The sequence below is a fragment of the Mesocricetus auratus genome, unplaced genomic scaffold (genome assembly GCF_017639785.1).
Source record: "Mesocricetus auratus isolate SY011 unplaced genomic scaffold, BCM_Maur_2.0 Super-Scaffold_100051, whole genome shotgun sequence".
In the NCBI taxonomy this organism is placed as follows: Eukaryota; Metazoa; Chordata; class Mammalia; order Rodentia; family Cricetidae; genus Mesocricetus; species Mesocricetus auratus.
In genome coordinates this window covers 810,130-829,565 of record NW_024429228.1, presented here as the reverse complement: position 1 = coordinate 829,565, position 19,436 = coordinate 810,130, and the positions used below count along the sequence as shown (strand labels likewise).

Genomic DNA, 19,436 nt, shown 5'->3' with positions numbered 1-19,436 from the left:
ACACTGGGAGAAAACACCACAGAGCTTATCATCAAAAGTCAGCTGGACCTAGAATACAGTCCAGGACACCCTCTTCAGAGAAAGCTATTATTGGTATATTTGGCAATTTTTTGGCAAATTTAAAATATTTCAGTAAATGTAGTTTGCTTTCTGTTGACCTTTACTTACATGAGATTTTTATTTGTAATACAAATATTTTATTGGATAGTTGAAAACATTGATTTGTTATTACATACACATGAATCCTCTTTATGCCAAGGGACCATTACTGCTGAAAAAATGGTTTCTGACTGGTTGAAATCTTCTCCAGGGATATAGAAGAAAAAATTGAAATCATGTGGAGCCCCAAATCCATCATTTACCAGCTGTTTAAAATTCACTCACTCTTGGGAAGTCCCTGTTTTCCCATTCTAAGCTGAAAATACTAGCACTTTCCTCATTTAAACCTGCTTTTTAGTTTGAGATTCAGATGATATCATAAACACATGTGTGATGGTACTATAAAACACGATATAAATCTGAGTGGTTTTGCACTGGATTTCTAATGGATTTAATGGTAGAAGGTACCTTGGCCAGTTGGAGCCAAGGGGAGCCACAAAGACACCATGCAACAGGTCCCATGTGAGAGGTTTATGGGGGTGGGGTGTGCAGAGGCTGCCTCTGACCAAGGGCAGAAGGAAAAGGGAATGGGGAGAGAAGGTGCTTGCTTTTTATAAGGGGTCATAGCACATGTGACCGGTGTTGCACCTTGGTGGCTGATGATGATGTGTTCTGTTGTCACAGGGTCCCTGAGGTTTGGCATCTGGAAATGCCTGAATGCTGACGGGAGTGACACATTTTTTTTCTTTATACCTTCACATTCTAACAAGACGCCTTCAACACAGCATGTGTGGGATTGTCAGATGTCTCTCTGAATGACACAGAAAACTATCTTTGCTCACGTGGAGGCAGTTAATGCTGTAGAGACATCAGACCAAGTGGGTAGGGCAGAGCCGAGAGACGCAGGACTGTGGAAAGCAGTTTCTAAAAGTGGAGACTGGGTTGCTGTCGTCGCCAAGATAATAACTGGGAAGTGACTTGGAGGAAGTGAAAATGTGAGCCACGTGAACACTGGAGGAGGAGAATTTGAGGCAGAACTGGTGTATCTACCGCCTCTCTTACTTGAGGAAAATCCAAACTGTAGGTGTGGGCGTGACAGAGTTAGGCAAGGAAAGAAGGAGAAAATGACATCAGAGAAGTCAGGGAAAGGGAAAAACTCTGTGGGCTATGACTAGGGAAATGGGCCAACTCAGAGTTGTGAGGGGCAGAGCAACACAAAGAGACTCGCCTCTCAAATCACTACCACACCAGACTGCTCTCTGGAATGAGGACGGAGGCTGAAGACAGGGCAGGATGAAGCAGAGGGACAGTCGAGTTCTTGTAGTAACTAGGCAAGACATGGCGGTGGCTTGTGTGGTGGTGATAGAACCAGACACACAGGGAAGGATTCAGATTTGGGGTATATTTCAAAGGAAAAATCAACACAATTTCCAAACTGACTGATTATAGCGTATCAAAGAGATAGAAGGCTGTAAGATGACTCTAATTGTGTTGACAACTAGAAAACCCAAACTGCCAACTGAGGAGGAAGGGCCCGTTGGAGGGGCCAGCTTGAACAACAGATCAGGAGAGAAGTGAGCATATTAGATTTGAAGTGCCACTAAACACCCAATACAACCACCCAAGATGTCTTGAACATAAAAGGTTAGACTTGGGAAGAAGATCTATGGCAAAATTAGCAACGGGAAACTGTGGGGCACGAGTGACGTTTAAAGCTGTGAGACTGAGGTGACAACGTGAGAATGGAGAGACTGAAGGATCAGTAAGTGAGTTTGGGAGCACCGGTCACTCTAAGAAAGTCAACCTTTACTCCACACCCAGCCCTCCCACAGCCTCATCTACAACCGAGCCTACTCCCTACCATCCAACCCTCATTTCTCTACAGCCTACCAGCTCCGGCCCAAGTCCCACAGCAAGTGGCCCAGGCTAGTCTGGCCACCCATGCCTTGGCAGTAGCCATCCTCTAGTCTTCTACAAGGCTCCAGTTCCTGTGCCCCAGCAAAGATGACCACAGAAAGCCACAAGCAATGTGGCTTTCTGTACAGAGCTGTGGAGTCCATTCCCTACAGACACATCTACTAAACACTCCCGTGTCTAAGGTTTGGGAACATTGCTGAAGAAGAGGCTGGTAAGACTCAGAGGATCAGGGAGTTTGCTGTGATATCATGTCTCCCCTAATAATATCAGTAATACCTATAAAGTCTCACCAACATGACTGCCCAAATGTGAGCTGAACAAGGACGATATCGTTGGACATGCCAAACCGGACAGCCAAAAGCCCAGGAGACCTCAACACTACACAAACAACTACAGGCAAAAAAGGAAAGCTGGGAACAGGAGAGAGCGACCGTCCCAAGAAAGAGCACTGTTTTCCAGTGCCAAACAGTCTGCCCTGGAGACTTACACACAGGTAGCAGCATATAGATTGAATAAGTTATATTTAGAAATTCTATATTTACACATACATGCATGCAATAACAGTTAGCGAAAAGGGAGGCCATGATTTTGAAGGAGAGAGTGGAAGGGTATAGGTTTGGAGGGGGGAAAGGAAGGGAAAATATTATAACTATTAAATCTCAAAAATAAAACATTATAAAAGAGGATGCTGTCAGAGCAGACTGAGAAATAATTACAAGGAGAGCCATGGACAATATAAGAAATAGGCAGCATCCTGGAATCCAGGAAAGTGAATCAGGAAGAGAATATGATCAATTTATCAAATACTTGAGTTTCTCAAGTGAAAAAGGACTAGGGCCTTTCTATTTAGCAATCTAAAAGGTTATCAGTGACCCTGACATGGGCAGTTTCGATAGTGTTAACGGGTCAAATTCCTGTTTAAATTGGACCTAAGAAAGAACATGAGGACAGGAAATAGAGGTCATGGCACGTCTCTCTCAAGAAGTCAGCCTTCAAAGAGGAGAGAGGTGTTAGGGTAGCTTGCAAGGGAAGAGGGCTAACAGGGTTTTGTCAGGAAGGAAGAAGTATGTACATGTGTGTGCTAGGAGGAATGGGGCTCAGGGATGTATGTACACGTGTGTTCTACCAGGCATGGGGTGCAGGGATAGGACATAGGTGAGCTAAGCCACTTACTTCTGCATAGGGGCTTCTTTGGACAGCGAGAAGGAGGGACTCTAGGGTATAGAAACACAAAGGAGGACAGATGACACACAGGGACATAATCAGCTCCTTTAGAGAAACACCCTCTCTGGGAAGACACAGCGAGAGTGCAGATGTGGCGAGAGGGCCAGTGTCCGTATGATGGCGTCTGTTTATTTATCAGGGCAATAAGAAGCGCCATGATTCAGTAGAATGCAAAGGCAGGGTAAGAATGGAACATCTGTGGAAACGGAAGGCAGGAAATGACTTCCTAAGAAAGTGGTAGAGTGAGTGACTAAAGAAACGCCTGTGACTGATGGGATGCATCAATGAAGGACACAGACGACAGATTTTTATCATTGTGGGTCTGCGTGCTACAGAGTTGACAGTAGGTGGAAAACCTAAGTGTGCCGAGAATACAGTAGAGAATCCCAGTCGAGTGGTTTGTGCTTTTCACAGACAGGGTATGGGTTGTGGTGGGTACCTGCAGCTTTCCAGGGCTGTGAGGGCAGAGAGGGCAATGGGGTTGCGACTTTGCAGCTTCAGTTATTGAGGAGATGGGAGCGTGAGGAGCAGCGAAGGTGCAAAGTCTGTGGGTGGAGGCTGCATTGAAGACTGAACGTGGTTAGCGGTCTGACACATGTGCCGCATCTTCCTTGTTCCAGGCTGTGTTTAAAAGAGTGTCTAGGGAGGCAGCCCCAATCAGAGACAATTCTCATCATTATAAGATCTCTATTTTGTTTTTCCTTAGTTTTGTCTCTTTCGAGAACACATGTTCTTGAATATGAATTTTCATATTCAATGAATCAAGCTCCCAAATAACCTATAATTTTCAAATTAAAAGTGAAATGAATTTTCAGAGGGAAAAAGTTGAGAAAATTCATCACCTACTTTTAGAAAAAGCATAAAAAAGTGTTCTTTAGCTGGCAAGAAAATTGCCCAAGACCGCTGAAGTAGATCGAGCATGAATGCTTTAGGCTGAAGAAAAGATCCAAGCTAGGAGTGCTGAGGTATGCAGATATCAGAAGAAAGCAGATGATAATTAACACATAAACACAACAGTACCAACTGATGGTGCGATGCCATTCCAAGAGCCACAAATACATAGATAAAGGTAAAGAACATGATGTAACTCAGTGTCAGGCCAGCTTGGGGGTGGAGTAAGTGAGCCTGAGAATTCTAGAATCCAAGCAGTATCCTGGAAGAATAAGGCACAAGGATTAGTCAAAGGTGCTGGTTATAATCCTGTTAAAGGCGGAAGCTATTAAATAAAATAGTAGAAATAAAATCAATAATTAAAAAATTATCTGAAGGAGATAAAAAATTCAGATAGGAAAGGAAAATCACCACAGGACAAGCAGGAACAATAAAACCGCAGATCCCAAGCAATACCAACCTCCATCACCAGTGTACCAGTGTCTAAACATCTTGCCATAGTGAGAAAGTTAAAGGGCAGGAGAGAGGACTCAGACAGTAAGGTCTGTGCAAACACACGGACACTAGCTCAGTCAGCAGCAGCCATTGTAGCGCATTCACGGCCCCAGTTCTTGGGAGGTGGAGAAAGCAGATGGCTGGGACTTGCTGGCCAGCTGGTGGAACCTCAGAGGTGAGCCTCAGGTCCAAGGAAAGGCCACCTCAAAAACAAGGTGGATGGCTCCTGAGGATCAGCCCCTGGGGAGGACCTGTGGCCTCCAAATACACACACATGTGTGCATTCACTGGCACACACGTGCTTACATACACACAGTTTGCACACACAAGTGTGTGCTTACAGCATGATCCAGCATGTGTAGGTATACCCAGACACAGACACACACAGACACAGGCACACACAGACACAGGTACACACAGACACAGACACAGACACAGACACACACGCACGCACAGTGGGGAGTTCCTTTTAGTAGTACAAAGGAGAAATACAGTTTGTCATCGTGTTTTAGGCTAATTAATGCATGAGTAACTGGAGGGACTTAAAAAAGATAGAGCTGTTTCTTGTTATCAAACAAATGCAGAAGGAGCCCCTGAATTAGCTATGATGCAGATAATGTAGTACTGACCATAACCCTAAAAGACATCTTCTTGGACAACAGGATCTTGAAAGCTCCAAATCAGGATCCCGAGAAACTAAAACCCAAATGTTAAAATCCTGAAAGTCAGAAGGGTTTTTGTTGTTGCTGTTGTTTTTAACTTTTGTCACCTTATTTGTTATTATTTAAATTTCAGCATTCCTCTTTTATTTTGGTTTCTTGAGTGTTTTTATTTTTCAAAATTTTTATTTATTGTTAATCTTTATTACCCACTGGTATATATTTCTTTTCGTCAGTCAGTCTCCACATTGAAATGGAAATTATATACAGATGTTTAGACTCCTAATTTGTTTTAGGCATCTCTTTGCAAATGTTCATTTATTTATTTATTTTTCTTTTCTCTTTTTTAAAAAAATTTTCATCTTTTGCAGATTTAAAGTGCATTGTCACACCACATACTTCATGTGTAAGCACTCTGTGTGCATAAAAAACCACTCAAGTTCTTCAGCAAATGGAATTCTCCTCTTGGAACACATGCATTTGTAAAAGAAAATTTCCCAGGACCTAGACTCTTTGGGTGAGTCTCACGCGCAGTGTCAATCCAGTATGATTTGTGATTAATCTTACCAGAAGACTTACCTTGTCTGTCACTGTAGTTCAAAGGTTTACTTTATATATCATTTTAAAGTTGTGTGTATGTGTGTATGCCTGTGTGTAAGGAGGTGCTCTAAGTGCAGGGACCATAGAGTTGGATCTCGCTGGAGTTAGAATCACAGGCTGTTGTGTGGGGCTAGTACGGGTTCTGGGAAACAAACTCAGGTCCTCCGTAAGACCAATATGTACTCTGAACTGCTGAGACACCTCTCCAGGCCCTTGCCACTGTATTTTAGATGACCACATTGAAACAACTGAGTGCACACATCAGCTAATCACAGTGTGTATGTTTACGCAATTCATTTCCTGACTAGTTTCTTTTTATTGTACCTTTGAGAATTCCATACATGTATATAGTCAAATATGATCACATCTACTCCCATTTCCCCCTCCAACTTCCTGCATGTCCTCCCAAGAACTCTCCCAACTCTTGTGTGTAATATCATATTCCGTAAGTGCAGTTGGCATTGTCCCTGTGAACATGACCGTGAGACCATTCCCTGGCGTGGTCTCACTAGTGTGGAAACCTACTAGTGACCACATCTTCAAACAGTGGTCGTGCCCACCCCAGCCACTATCTACTGCCAATAGCTCCTCAGTAAGGGGCAGACCTGGAGGTTGTCTACTCCATCTATGCTGGAAATCTGGGCTGGCTTGACTTTGTATAGTTCTTGTGAAGGGGACCACAGCTGCTGTGAGTTCATGAATGCAGCAACCACGTCTTGTCCAAGAGCCGGCATTCCACAGCAGTCCTCCCCATCTTTTGACTCTCACATTCTTTCTGCCTCCTCTTTGTGACTGAGCCCTGTGGGGTGCAGTGCTAATATAGATGTCCTGTTTAGGGCTGAACACTCCATTTCTTAGTCTCAGCACTTTGACCAGTAATGCAGCAACCCATTGACAGCTGTTCATTGCAAAAACAAACCGTCCCTGACCAAGGTTGTGAGCAGCCAAGGTCTACAGATGTAAGCATAGATGTCCAGAAGGCAATTTGACACCTTGACCATTGAGGAAAAAGGAAATATTGGATTCTATCCTAGAATCTATAATCTCCCCAGCCATGGGCTTTTGACCAGAATTACAGGCATAGTCACGAAATTCCCTCTGGTAGAATAGGTCTCAGATCCAAGGAGAAAACAGTTCCCTAAAACCATCACGCCGTTATTGCACCAATGGGCACATCTTGTCCATCAAGTCTGCATGGTAGCATGCAGGAGCAGGTCTAGGTAAGAACTTCTGTCTTTGTCTCTCCCAGCAGCCTGCAGGGCACTTTTGACATCGTGAAAACTATTCATCAAGGAGGGAGTTTCCAGGTTGATTTGAGACTGACTTCTCTATTTCCGGCGACCAAAGTGTGTGGTGTCTTTGGTAATCAGGTCTTAAAATATAGTTATTGTGGATGACCAAGGCCAATCAAGGATGATAGCTTATATTGTTTTAGAGATTTCTGCAATCTCCCTGACCAGCAACTCATAGGGCTGGTATCCCTTGATGTATTCTGTGATTTTCATCTAAACACACATTTTCTGGGAGTGACATTGTCAACCCATTGCAGAGTGATCCTGCTTGAACTGTTTTTAAAGTTGTTGTTTCGAATACTAACCATGGGTTTCTATAAGACTTTTTCATAGACCCTTAGCTATGTATGGCTTCTGTGTGGCTTGTCAGGCTCCCTTCCTTTGAGGCAACCCTCCCCTTTACTTCCTGATTTTCCCCAACACACATGACCTTCATGCTTAAGTCTTTTGGCCCTCAGTAATCCGCTTCCATTAGCATGGCTCCCAAAGGCCCCTTTAACCACTTACGCTTATGTCCATGGCTAAAAACACAAGACCAATGATCTGAAGCTAGGGTCTGTGTGTGAGAGAGAATGTGCCATATTTGTCTTTCTGGGTTTTAGTTACCTTAGTATAATTTTTTTCAATTCTATCCATTTATGTACAAATTTCATTTTTCTTTAGAGCTGGGTAGTATTACTTTGTGTACATGTACCATATTTTTCTTACTGGTTCATCTGTTAATGAACATTATTCCAGTTTGATTTGTGTCAACATGACACAAGCTAGAATCATTTGGGAAGAGGGGCTCTTAGGTATTTGAGAAAATACCTAACTAATGTTTGTCTGTAGGCAAATCTGTAGCGCATATTCTTGATTACTGATTGATGAGGGGGAGCCCAATCTACTGTGTGTGGTGGCATCCCTGGGCAGAGGGTTCTGGGGGGTATATAAGAAATCAGACCGAACAAGCCATGAGAAGGAAGCCACTAAGCAAGACACCTCCAAGGCCTCTGCCTCAGTTTCTGCCTCAGTTTCCTTGGATAATGGTCTAAGCTATAAGATGAAGTGAGTCCCTTACTTCCCAGGTTACTTTATCACAGTAACACAAACCTTACTAAAGCAGACATCACACTTGATTCCATTTCCCAGCTATTGTGAATAACGCAGCAATGAACAAGGCCGTGTAAGTGTCTCTGCACTAGGACGTACAGTCTGTTGTGTATACACTTAAGGGTGGTATACCTGGCTCAGGGAAAGCCTCTTTCTAGTCACTGAAGAAACCTCTAGACTGACGTCCACAGAGGCACTGGTTCACACTCTCACCAGCAGAGTGTTGACTTATCTCTTTGTGATGGCTCATCTTCTCATAACTGTTACAGTCATGCGATTGCTACATTAGTGTATGCAAGCATTCAGAAATGCTATCATTGCCTAGGTTATTATGCAAAGTGTCCTGGGAATCTGTAGTGTTTTAGATGTTTCTCAAACAAATCTTCCTTTGAGTTTAAATAAGCGTATTTCACATACTGTCTCGTTTTTTTTCTATAATTGAGTGGCCAGGATTTTAGATGGTACAGATTTTCATTTTTGGCAAATAATATGTAAGTATAGCCATGGAGGCATGGCTTCTCTTTCCCTGTAGAAACTCTGTTGACCTACCTGCTAAATTTTGTTCTCGTGCAGGGAACGGAGTAGCTCTTACAAGGACAACCTGTGGGTTGATTCAGACAGACAGACAGACAGACAGACAGACAGACAGACAGAGCAATGGCCTTTGTTCTCCACTTCCAGTCTTTGTTCATTTATGTTTTAATTCACACTCCTCTTACTCCTTCAAACATTTTGTTTTACTCCCTCTGACTTTCTTAGATTGGAGATTGACAAGTGTATATCACCCCTTAGATGCTACTGAATTTTGTAATGTCCTCCAGGTACCCAAAACCCCCTGTTGCCCAAACTCAACAATTCTAATTGCTTTGGCCTCAGAATATCTTAGAATGATAATCAGAACGCCTGCTAGAACTGTGAAGGGCAGGTCATGTACCCCACCGAGGAGACCCCTTGTGGTTGGGGTAGGCTGGGTATTGAGCCCAAACCTGCAACTACATTCATACCAATCACAGCTGCAGTCACCTCCCCGCAATCTACCCGAGCCGTTTTCCATGTGACGAGCTGGACAGAGATGCTCGGGTGTGAGCATCTGAGCTGCCGGCCCCTCTTCTGGTCTACCTTGTCTGCCTCTTCTACACTTTTAACCATTAACAGCAGTTGCCATGTGTGAAGTGTCCCTATGTGGGGGACATTTTACACACGTCTTCTCCAGTCTTATTAACACTCCTATTTTAATGGATTTAGGGACTAAGTTGAGAATTAAATAAACCACCCAGAGCCAGACAGCCCGGTAAATGGTAGGGTCTGTGTGACAACTCCCCCTGTGCTCTGCATGCCTTGAAGGTTGTCTGGAGATCTGGGAAAGCAGTGAGACAGATGTTGTGCTAATACCACAACGGGAAGGAGAAGGCTCAGCGGACAAGCCAGCTATGGAACTAGGAGAAAAGCAAACCCTTATTGAACAGGTCCTACGTTTTAAAAACGACGCTAGGAGCTTTCACAATAACCAAGTAAGGGAGACAGACTCTTAAGAAACTGAAGCCTAGAGAAATAAGCAGTGTCCACAAGCCAGACACCAAGCTAGGAAGCTGTTGAATGTGAAACTCGCTTGCTTGAAGTGTGGAAGGCAGCGATGTTGTATTACCTGTTTCAGCACTTTTGTTTTGGGCAGAGCAGAGAAGTTAATGAGAACTGACAAGGAAGCCCTCTTCACATATGTGCAAAGACTGACACTTTAGCGTCAAGGCAAGTCTGAGATAAGAGCACAGAGCCAGGACAGCAGCAGGCAATCAGCTTTGTCTTGGGGGCCAGCCCCAAAGCTGTGGCTTTAGCGGGGCCTTAGCTACTCTGAGCACCGGTTTCTTCACGCGTGAAAACAAAAACGAAAAGCATGCGCTTTTAATCATGGAACCATTTAAAATCCTTCTCATCCCTTAAGTTCTGCGTCTCTACGGGAGACGCCAGCCTTGTTCCTCTTCTTCAAGTGGCGTATGGTGATGATTCTGGGCCGGACCTGCATAATCCTCAGCATCCGGGATTGTTAATTGGTTTTGGTGCCCTGGACTAAGGCTGAGGATGCAGAAGTGACCGCCTTGCTGCTCTTGCTGGCTTCTCCGAGAGCGCCTGCTTGTTGAACCTGTGGACACCGCCTCCCTAAAGCGATCTAAAGGAAAAGTCAGCTTGGGGAAAGTGTGACAGTCGCTTTCAGGGGCCCGGCAGCCTGACAGGAGGGCTTATCTGCTGCAGCCGGTGCTGCGCTGCGGGCGGCTGGCAGCTGGCCCGGGTGGGCGGCAGCGGAGACGCGCGCCCCTGGCGGCGAGGGCGACTGGTGACGCTGGGGCCTGCAGAGCCAGCGGGCTTGCGGGAGCTCTCCTGCGGGCCCGGGCCCTCGCCCCCGCCGCAGCGGGAGGCGTCGCTGGCGCCGGACGCGTGTGGGAGGCGGGGACGAGCCACGGCGAGCAAAGTCCAGGTCTGCCACCCGCTGCGACAGACACGCGTCCAAAGGCCAGGTGAGCGAGGCCGCGGCGGGAGACCCAGGGCGGCGGGAGGGAGGGTGGCTGCAGCGGGACCCGCCCGGGAGCGGCTCCCACCCGTGCGCCCGGCTCTGCGCCTTCGGCCAGGGGTTCCCCTCTCCCGGGAGCTGGGCTGGATGAGCTTGGTCCTGAGGCTGTGGTTTCTCCCCAGGCTGAGATGGATCTTGAGGCTGCAAGGAACGGGACAGCACGGCGCCCCGGGACACTGGAGGGCGACTTTGAACTAGGCAGCATCAGGTATACAGGGCCACAAGGCACAGGCTTTTCATTTATACCTGGGTCCTGCAAAGAAGTTGACAAAGTCGGTTGCTGCCTCGGGCCTCTGGGAAGAAGTTTCAAGTGGCCTTGATGAATGTCACCCGGGTTCCTTTTGGAACGGTTCAGAGAGAAGAGGCTGTCTTCAAAACTGCTCCCCTCCTGGGGGCACGGGTGATTTGATGAATATTGGGGTTGTGTAACTTTTGTTGCATTTTTATAAAGTAAACATTTAAAGGCAACTCCCTTTAGCCATCATCTGGCTACAGCTGGTCGAGCTTCAGACACCTGCTGTTGATGGCTGTGCTTTTGACTTAGGGTAGTGAAGCAAGACACCCTCCCTCCCCTCGTCCCCTTATTTCTCTTTGTTTCAGGATTTCCCCCTCCTCCCATGGGTACACTGTTTTCCCCATCTTCTCTCCCCTCTGTGTGTGTGTGTGTGTGAGAGAGAGAGAGGGAGGAGAGAGAGAGAGACAGAGACAGAGACAGAGACAGAGAGACAGAGATGGAGAGCAACCTCATTCTTCCCTAACTTCTGCTTCCAAATCATTTTTGTCCAAGTGCAAGGGGAAATCGCGACACTTCCCCGTCAGTGGCCTTTTTCCCTCCCTCTCTGGTGTGGTCCTCCTCCAGTCCCTGACAAGCACACATGCAGACTTTTGTCAGGCAAAAGAGCCCAGTCAAGTGTGTTTGTGTGTGTTTCCTCTTTCATTGTGGGAATAGTGAATCATTTTCATTTTTAGCTTCAAGTAGTTGATGAGGCTATTACAGTCTCTGAGTTCATGCTAGGCCACCCGGAATTAACTGACACGTGTCATGGAGTTGTCACCTAGAGGGACACATTTATCAGTTTCTGTAATTGGTCTTCAAGCTGCAAGGGGTCTGATTAGCCAACCGAAAATATGCCTATCTGATGCTGAAACTGGCACTACTACTATCTGTTAGTTTGTTTCGACAGTGACATTGACCTGTGCATTCTGAAAATGCTGGCACTTATTCACAGAAAATTTAGGTTTGTCCATATAGAATTATAAAAACGTATGGATGGTGCTACTTCCAATAGAAAAATGTGGCTTTGTTGTCTGGCAATTTAGGCTGGGGATGACTGTGGACCTATTAATAGCTGGCATTTTCACTGAGAAGGTTATTTATGTAGTACACTCTCTGAGCACACTGACTAGTGTAAGAAGGAACAGTCCTTGCAACGGGTGTAGCAACACTCAGGATGGACCAGGGAAGCTCTCAAGAAAAGCTCACAGCCTTTCCTGTGGCTGGAAAGAAGGAAACAGCTCAAAACTGAATACAGAAAGTTACAAGATGAAATATGAGACTGATTCTTACATAGTCCTACCAAGGACTGTACATTTGAGGAAAGCTAAGCCCACCCTCTGTTATGTAGAGCAAACTGAGAGGGGCTAATGTGCTTCTTCCAAACATGCTACACAGTCTGCGGCACATCCTTTTGTGCATATTTAGTGGTACATCACTTGGAAGGTACCAAGTATGAAGAAAAATTAGTAAGGACTGAGAAAACAGGAGAACACAGCAGAAGTATTTGTCAACTTTAAGTAAAGTGGTTCCCATAGGTCTCAATTACTGAGAAAAGGGTGGAAGGGAACGAACAGAGAGAGCTGTGGGTATTTGGGGAAGTCTTCCTGATAGCAATAATTTAGAGCAAAAAGTCCTCGAGGTTGGCTGTATTTGTTGTAGCCACAAAACCGCAGAGAAGCCATGCCTGCCTCCCTGAGCAGGTTCAGTAGGGCTAGGCTTGGGAGATGTGCTCATGAGGAGCCAGCAGGTAGTACAAAGGTTTGGGTTTCACTCTGAGAAAAAGGGCGGCCGCTGTTCTTGCCCAAGTAGAGAAGGAGCTGACGTTTTTAAATGATTATGTTGGCTACGGGATGGCAATAAACTGAAGCCAACATAAATGGACGTGAAGTGGAAGCTGACACAGGCTGCTGTCCTACCCGGAGAGAAGTGTTTGGATCTTAGATGTGTCTTGAATACAGAAGAACACTGTTTCCTAAAACTGCTCCCATCGCTCAAAAGAGTTATCCCCTGTACATCAACTTGTATTTGTCTTAGGAAAAGCATGATTTAAGTGATTTGATGGACATCATTAAGATGTCCGTCTTCTCTCTATTAGTTCTGTAAGGCTAGTGACCTTTTCTTACTTGTCCATGTCCTTGTGGTACCTTGGACAGTTACTTGATGGCTCACTTGCAGTATTTGTGAGGCTGGATGATTTTTGACTGCGGTAGTCTTCTTGTAGTTAAAAATGTTCTGATTCAAAACCATAGATACTGACATTTATGTTCCACTGATTTTTCATAACAGTTTGTAATTTGAACATTTATATTTTTACAGCAACCAAGGCAGGGATAAAAAGAAGAAAGTGAATTTAATTGGACCATTGACACTGGTAAGCTGTGAAATGTTAAATGGGAATATTCCTGCCTTTCATTCACATTTGGGAGCTTGAGTCAATAGCCAGCAAACAAGTACTTGAAGTCTGTCTGTCTTATGCAGTACTGGATTGTTCTCGCTGTACCAGTGCTGTGTGGGTTGGCTTATTGCAAACAGTGGCCTCAAATCACAAGATGGACGAAGACAGAGGTGGGACAAGCTGGCTGTGAGCTCACTGCAATGTAGGGAGAAAAAAACAACAAAATGAAGCATTTTAGAAACACCACTGACTTCAGGAAATGTTTCAAAAAACCCTGTCTATACCCCAAACCCCTGCAAAAAAAAAAAAGTAGTTGAAAACAACATTTAAAGCAAGAAATCTATCATCTATAAATGCAATTAGCCTACAAGGACATTAATTAAACTTGGCATAACGATTGCGGATTCTGATTCTGTTTCAGGCCATTTCCAGTGCTTTCAGAGGGTACAAGGAAGAGCAGCACATGTTTGCAAGAAACTGAGTCTGTTTTCATTTGTAATGTGTCTTAGAGAGGCAGGCCAGAAAAGTGTTTACCTGCTTTGGGTAAATGTGATGTGTCCCAAACAGACAGCCTTTGACGGGGAAAGAAAGAAAAAAAAAAAAAGAACTTGCATGCATGCCCCATTGAACCACCAAGTTAGAAAGCAAATGGATGAAAAGGCATCAAAACGCCCTCATGTACTCAAGGCCTGCTCACACTCTTTCCCCCATTCCTTGTTTTTGTTTAAAGAGTTCAGTGAGAGTAATTTTGTATTTAGCTTTTATTGTGCATGTGCTTATGGTATATTTACTTATTATGGACAAATGGCCCAGGACCCCAACACGGTGTGTGTCTGACGTGTCTGAGTGCAGGGGTATGTGCCAGGGCACATGTGTGAGAGTCAAGGGACAACTTTTGGGAATCGGTTCTCTTCCTCCAAACCTGTTGGATTCGGGATCAAACTCAGATTGCCTGTCTTGATGGACAAGTGCTTTCGCCCACTGAACCGTCTCACCAGCCTAGAGAGAAGAACTTTAGTGCTCCCGAGAATACATTGTGACACAACATGCAATTTTAATTTCAGTTTAGAATTTGTTTCCTACATAAAATAGAAAAAATATATAGTACAAAGTGGAATAATAGACATTTTGTTTACATTTAATACTTTTAGTTTAAACTGAATTTAAATTTAATCACTATTCTGCATGTGCATAGGTATTTTTGGGTGGAAAGACTTCAGGACAAAGCTGGTGTAATAGGATTAGAAATGCTTGTTTTGTTGAAAAAGACAACTGAAGACTAATCTAGGTTTACTTAGGAAAGTCGCCTAACTTTAAATTTGACTTTAGAAATTTAAATTTAATTCAGCTAACATGAAAAGCTTCAAAATCTTCTCCAATGTCATATAATGTGCACTAGAAAACAACACAGCAGGACAATCTGACCAGGTGCCCTGACAGGAGATTGAAAGATGCAAATGTTCTAACTCCCTTCATTTACAAGCCACTAACAATGGACCTTGAGGGCACATAGGTCCTTTTGTAGTAATTAGGATTGATCTCATTTACATTTGTTCCATGCTTGTCACTGCCTTTGTTTTACTCTAAACTCTTCCTGGTTCTGAGACTTCATTTCCTTTAGTTCTCCTGCTTGCCCTGTGTGTTGGATGGTGGAATCTGTCCCTGCTGTCCTTGGCCCCAGATGAACTCTGAAACTCTTTGAGAACAGTTTGCACACATACCCAGTCCCCACTGTGTGCTCCCAACCTCAGCATCACTGGGTATTGACCAGTGTGACTCAGCCTCAACCCTCAAAGATTCCACTCTTCCATCCTGAGTCATTGCCTACTTTTCAGATAACTGTTTCTCGTCGCAAAGGGGGAGATTTGGGTGAAAATGAATGGAGTATAAAGTTTAGAAAGAAGGGAGACATGGAAGAGATGGAGAGGAAGCTAAAAATGGAAATGCACCAACCAAGCTGTAGTCTGGAAGACAGAGGAGAAAGAACAGAGAAATTCATAGAAGAGCAATCAAAATACTGAGCAAGAGGTGTAAATTGAAGAAGATTAAAAAGAAATTGAGTTACAGTCTTCTGAAGTGGTATTTGATTAGCAATTAGGAACTGCACACATCACAGTGATAATTGGTACCCACCCTGCTGCCCATCCATAGTTAGCACCAAATCCCAAAGCTCTGATGGTCTCTCCTCAACTGTAAAGTGGTTTTCAGTCATTCTGCTGTGCTCTGCGTATTTCTAAGCCACCTTTCTTTACAAACCTAATATCCCAACTTGCTCCACATTCCCTATTCTTTTCCAGTTGATTCTTTCTCATCTTTCAAGATTTTTCATGAGCAAGATGAGATACCATAAAGTTTTTTTTATGAACTCTTCATTCCTGAATTGCCTTTACAGGCTAATTTTCCCTTCTCAAAGGGATCAGGCCTCAAACTGAGAAGGTTCTTTTGTTCCTATTTTCATTTCTACTGAAATAGGATTCTGTGCATACACTGTTTTGAGGGGTATGTTTATGTGTGTGAACTTAATGTCTATCCCCAACTCACCTTAATTCACTACACACAACCGCTGAAAGATTAAACAGTATTTCTCAATGAATCAAAATCTTTATTCCCTTGATTATATTGTAATAGTTCACCCAAGTTAAACATTAAGTAGAAATAGATTGATTTTTTTCTTTTCTTTTTTTGGAGGGGGCAGTTTCAACAGTTTCTCTGTAGCTTTGGAGCCTGTCCGAGAACTCACTCTGTAGACTAGGCTGACCTTAAACTCACAGAGATCTGCCTGCCTCAGCATTCTGAGTGCTGGCGTTAGAGGCATGCACCACCACCACCCAACTGTAAACTGATTTCTTTACATGTACAGAAACCATGAAATTAATCTGATAATTAACTGGATTTTGATAAGCATATTTGCAACTTCAATAATACAACTAACTTGAAATAAAAATCCCAAAGCACAGGTTATTAAATGGAATTATATTTTATTTCCTTTTTTCAGTTCCGCTATTCTGACTGGCAGGATAAATTGTTCATGCTCCTGGGCACCATCATGGCCATAGCTCATGGATCAGGTCTTCCCCTCATGATGATAGTCTTTGGAGAAATGACAGATAAGTTTGTGAATAACGCTGGGAACTTTTCCTTGCCAGGTAATTGTTTCTCTACCTTTTAAAAAATATATATTGTATTTACTTATTTATTTGGGTGAAGGGTATTAGAAACTGATTTTAATCTACGTCATCTGTTTATTTATTGATTCAGACACCTAGGTGACCTAGATACCACAGAGAGAGTTGTGAAATTTTTATAACATTTTTAAATCCAAAGTGTACACGTGTGATGTCTGACCTTTAAAACAGTAAGGAAGTACAGGAAACTCTGCATCTAAATTAAGTGGGACTGTGGTATCACTATGCAGTGTCTGTCCTCTAGTGATGACAGGAGGTTTCAAACACATCAGGTTTGAAGCATCCTGGAACTTCTTAGATGCAGTAACTATTGAGGGCTGGTTTCTGAGTTTTATCTTTTCTTCTCTTGTCTACTCTCATTTTGAATTTTTGGAACAACCAGAATAACTAGAACTGAATGTGATACTTTACTAAATAGCAATGAAATCAGTATGGATCTAAAAGAATGGAGTTTCATGGGCCCATGTCACCTAAAAGGGGGTCCCTGTAACACCGTTAGGGTAAGGAGCAGTTAGACACACTTGTTTTCATATTAGTTCAATTTATTTCAATAGAAATATTCCTTTGGCTTATTTCAAGACCAAAGGCCCTGTTCTTCCAAGAGACAATGAAAAAACAAACTGAAGCTTTGGTGGTACATAGATGATAGAATTAAAAAGTAATAAAAAAGCCAGTCTTCATTGTAAATATAACTGAGTAAAATATACCCCATAATTTATATGTCATTATATATACATTTATATATACATTTTCACCATTTACTGACTGAGAACTACATATTTAGTTGCCATTAAAAGGCTTGAGTGAGTTATTTAAAAAATGTGATTGCTTGATTAATATAGAAGATATGTTTACATTAACGATGATAAATATTAATTTTTTCTCAGAAAGCTAGTGAAAGTGTCCATAGAATACTCCTTGTGTTAAAACAGAATTCCAACCCAGGTCTTTTTACCCTCCCAGCTATAATCATGACCATGTATATTTCCTCCAGTATAAATAATTATGTTTCTTTATGAGAAAAAACTATTTCGAAGAAACCTTAAACACTGTAAAGATAATTTGAGAAGAACAAAATAGTTTTGAAGGTCTTTAATCGGGTCTTGAAAGATGGCTCAGTGGTGAAGAGCACTGGCTTCCCTTTTAAGGACACAGGTTAAAACCCTGGAGCACACATGGCAGCTTACCAGAGGCCTCCGAGGGCACTGCAAGCTTGTGACGCATAGACATACACATGCAGGCAAGACACCCATAAGCATAAAACAAAATATACCTTTATCAAAAAATATTGAGCTGGGTGTGGTGGCGCACGCCTTTAATCCCAGCACTCGCGAGGTTGAGACAGGTGGATCTCTGTGAGTTTGAGGCCAGCCTGGTCTACATAATGAATTCCAGGACTGCCAGGGATGAGTAGAGAGACTCTATCTAAAAGGAAGAAAAAGAACAGAAGGAAGGAAGGGAGAAAAAAGTCAGGAAGAAGAAAGAAAAATAAGGAATAAAGAAAGAAAAGTAAGTACAAATTAAAAGTATTTCAGGAAGTATAAGTAGGACTTTTCCATTTGTTTCATTTTATTTCATAGGTCTTATCTGCTACAACCACATATTAACTTTATATCTTTTACATATTAATTACACACACATACACACATACACATTATGGTACCCATAATGCGACATGCCAACCAAAAATTGTCTTCTGTATACCTTAAGGACATTACGCTGTTAAACTTGTGGATGAATTATGGGTACTATATGAATTTTCCACTTATATGGATTATCTAGAGTAGTAAAATTCATAGAAATGTGAACTAGTAGAGTACTTATCAGAGATTGGGGGAGAGATATGGGGAGCTATTGTTTAATTAGCATAGGATTTTAAAGAGTTCAGATACTTGGTTGGATGAAAATATTTAACACTTTTAAACTGTATCCTTAAAATTGTCAAGATGCTAAATTTTATTCTATGTGTATTTTTATTACAATTATTTTTTTAGCGATCCCCCCCAAGGAGGGCCTCACCCTCCCTGGGGATAATGTGGGGATTGGGTGGGGGGCTGGTGAAGGGGCAAGGGAGGAGGGGTGGGAGAGGGAGCTGGGATTTACATGTGAAGCATTCATGTTTCTAATTTAAATAAAAACATTACAAAAAATAACCAGCTTAAAATAATGCAATTTACTTATCATGAATGAATTTGTATCATAGTCTTACTTCTGTTTTTTTTCTAGAATAATTCAACTGCTTGATTATTTGGAGCAGTTTCCTTTTTTTTTATTTTACTTGTAGCTAATTATGCAATTCAGTGGCTTTGAAGTCCGACACAGCAGACAGGTACTTTGTGCTAAGGGCCAAATTCAAGCTCTCTCTGCGGAATTGAATGAGTAAGAGATTACTGGGCAGTAGATGCAATAGAATTAACAATTCTGTCATGGTATCCTCAGATTGTAAATGCTGAGGTCCTACCCTTGACTCTAAAACCTCATGGTCACAGGCCATATTGCCTGTCATGGAGGACGTGCAGTGGGACTTCCCATGACTAATGAATTTAATCCATCCTGTAGTTTGTGACAGTGACAATATACTTCATTCTCTTTGAAGAGAAATGAAGTCATCAATGAACTCATGCCCATTGTAGCATGTTCTTTGCTATGTTTAGCCATGTAGAACTGAGCTGAAAATCACTGGGCTGGGTGCTTAGCTGAAGCATTCGCTTTACTCATCTGCTTGTTTTGTGGTTTCGACTATGTTA

The 19,436-nt window shown here is 43.0% G+C and overlaps 1 protein-coding gene across 4 annotated transcripts in view; it reads left to right on the top strand.

Moving 5' to 3' along the window:
* Nucleotides 1-10,000: 10,000 nt before the first annotated feature.
* Nucleotides 10,001-19,436, top strand: part of LOC101827092 (phosphatidylcholine translocator ABCB4) — a 50,293-nt gene continuing 40,857 nt past the window's right edge. Inside the window, exons 1-4 of one of the 4 annotated variants that reach the window (XR_005873259.1) lie at nt 10,001-10,779; nt 10,955-11,040; nt 13,426-13,480; nt 16,500-16,650. Coding sequence is in view for 3 of the 4 variants with exons in the window: in XM_040735815.1 (XP_040591749.1) it covers nt 10,961-11,040; nt 13,426-13,480; nt 16,500-16,650 (286 nt within the window). In the remaining variant the exon portion in view is untranslated. The remainder of the gene's footprint in view (nt 10,780-10,954; nt 11,041-13,425; nt 13,481-16,499; nt 16,651-19,436) is intronic. The other 3 variants (XM_040735815.1, XM_040735816.1, XM_005083959.4) reach the window with 3 other exon arrangements.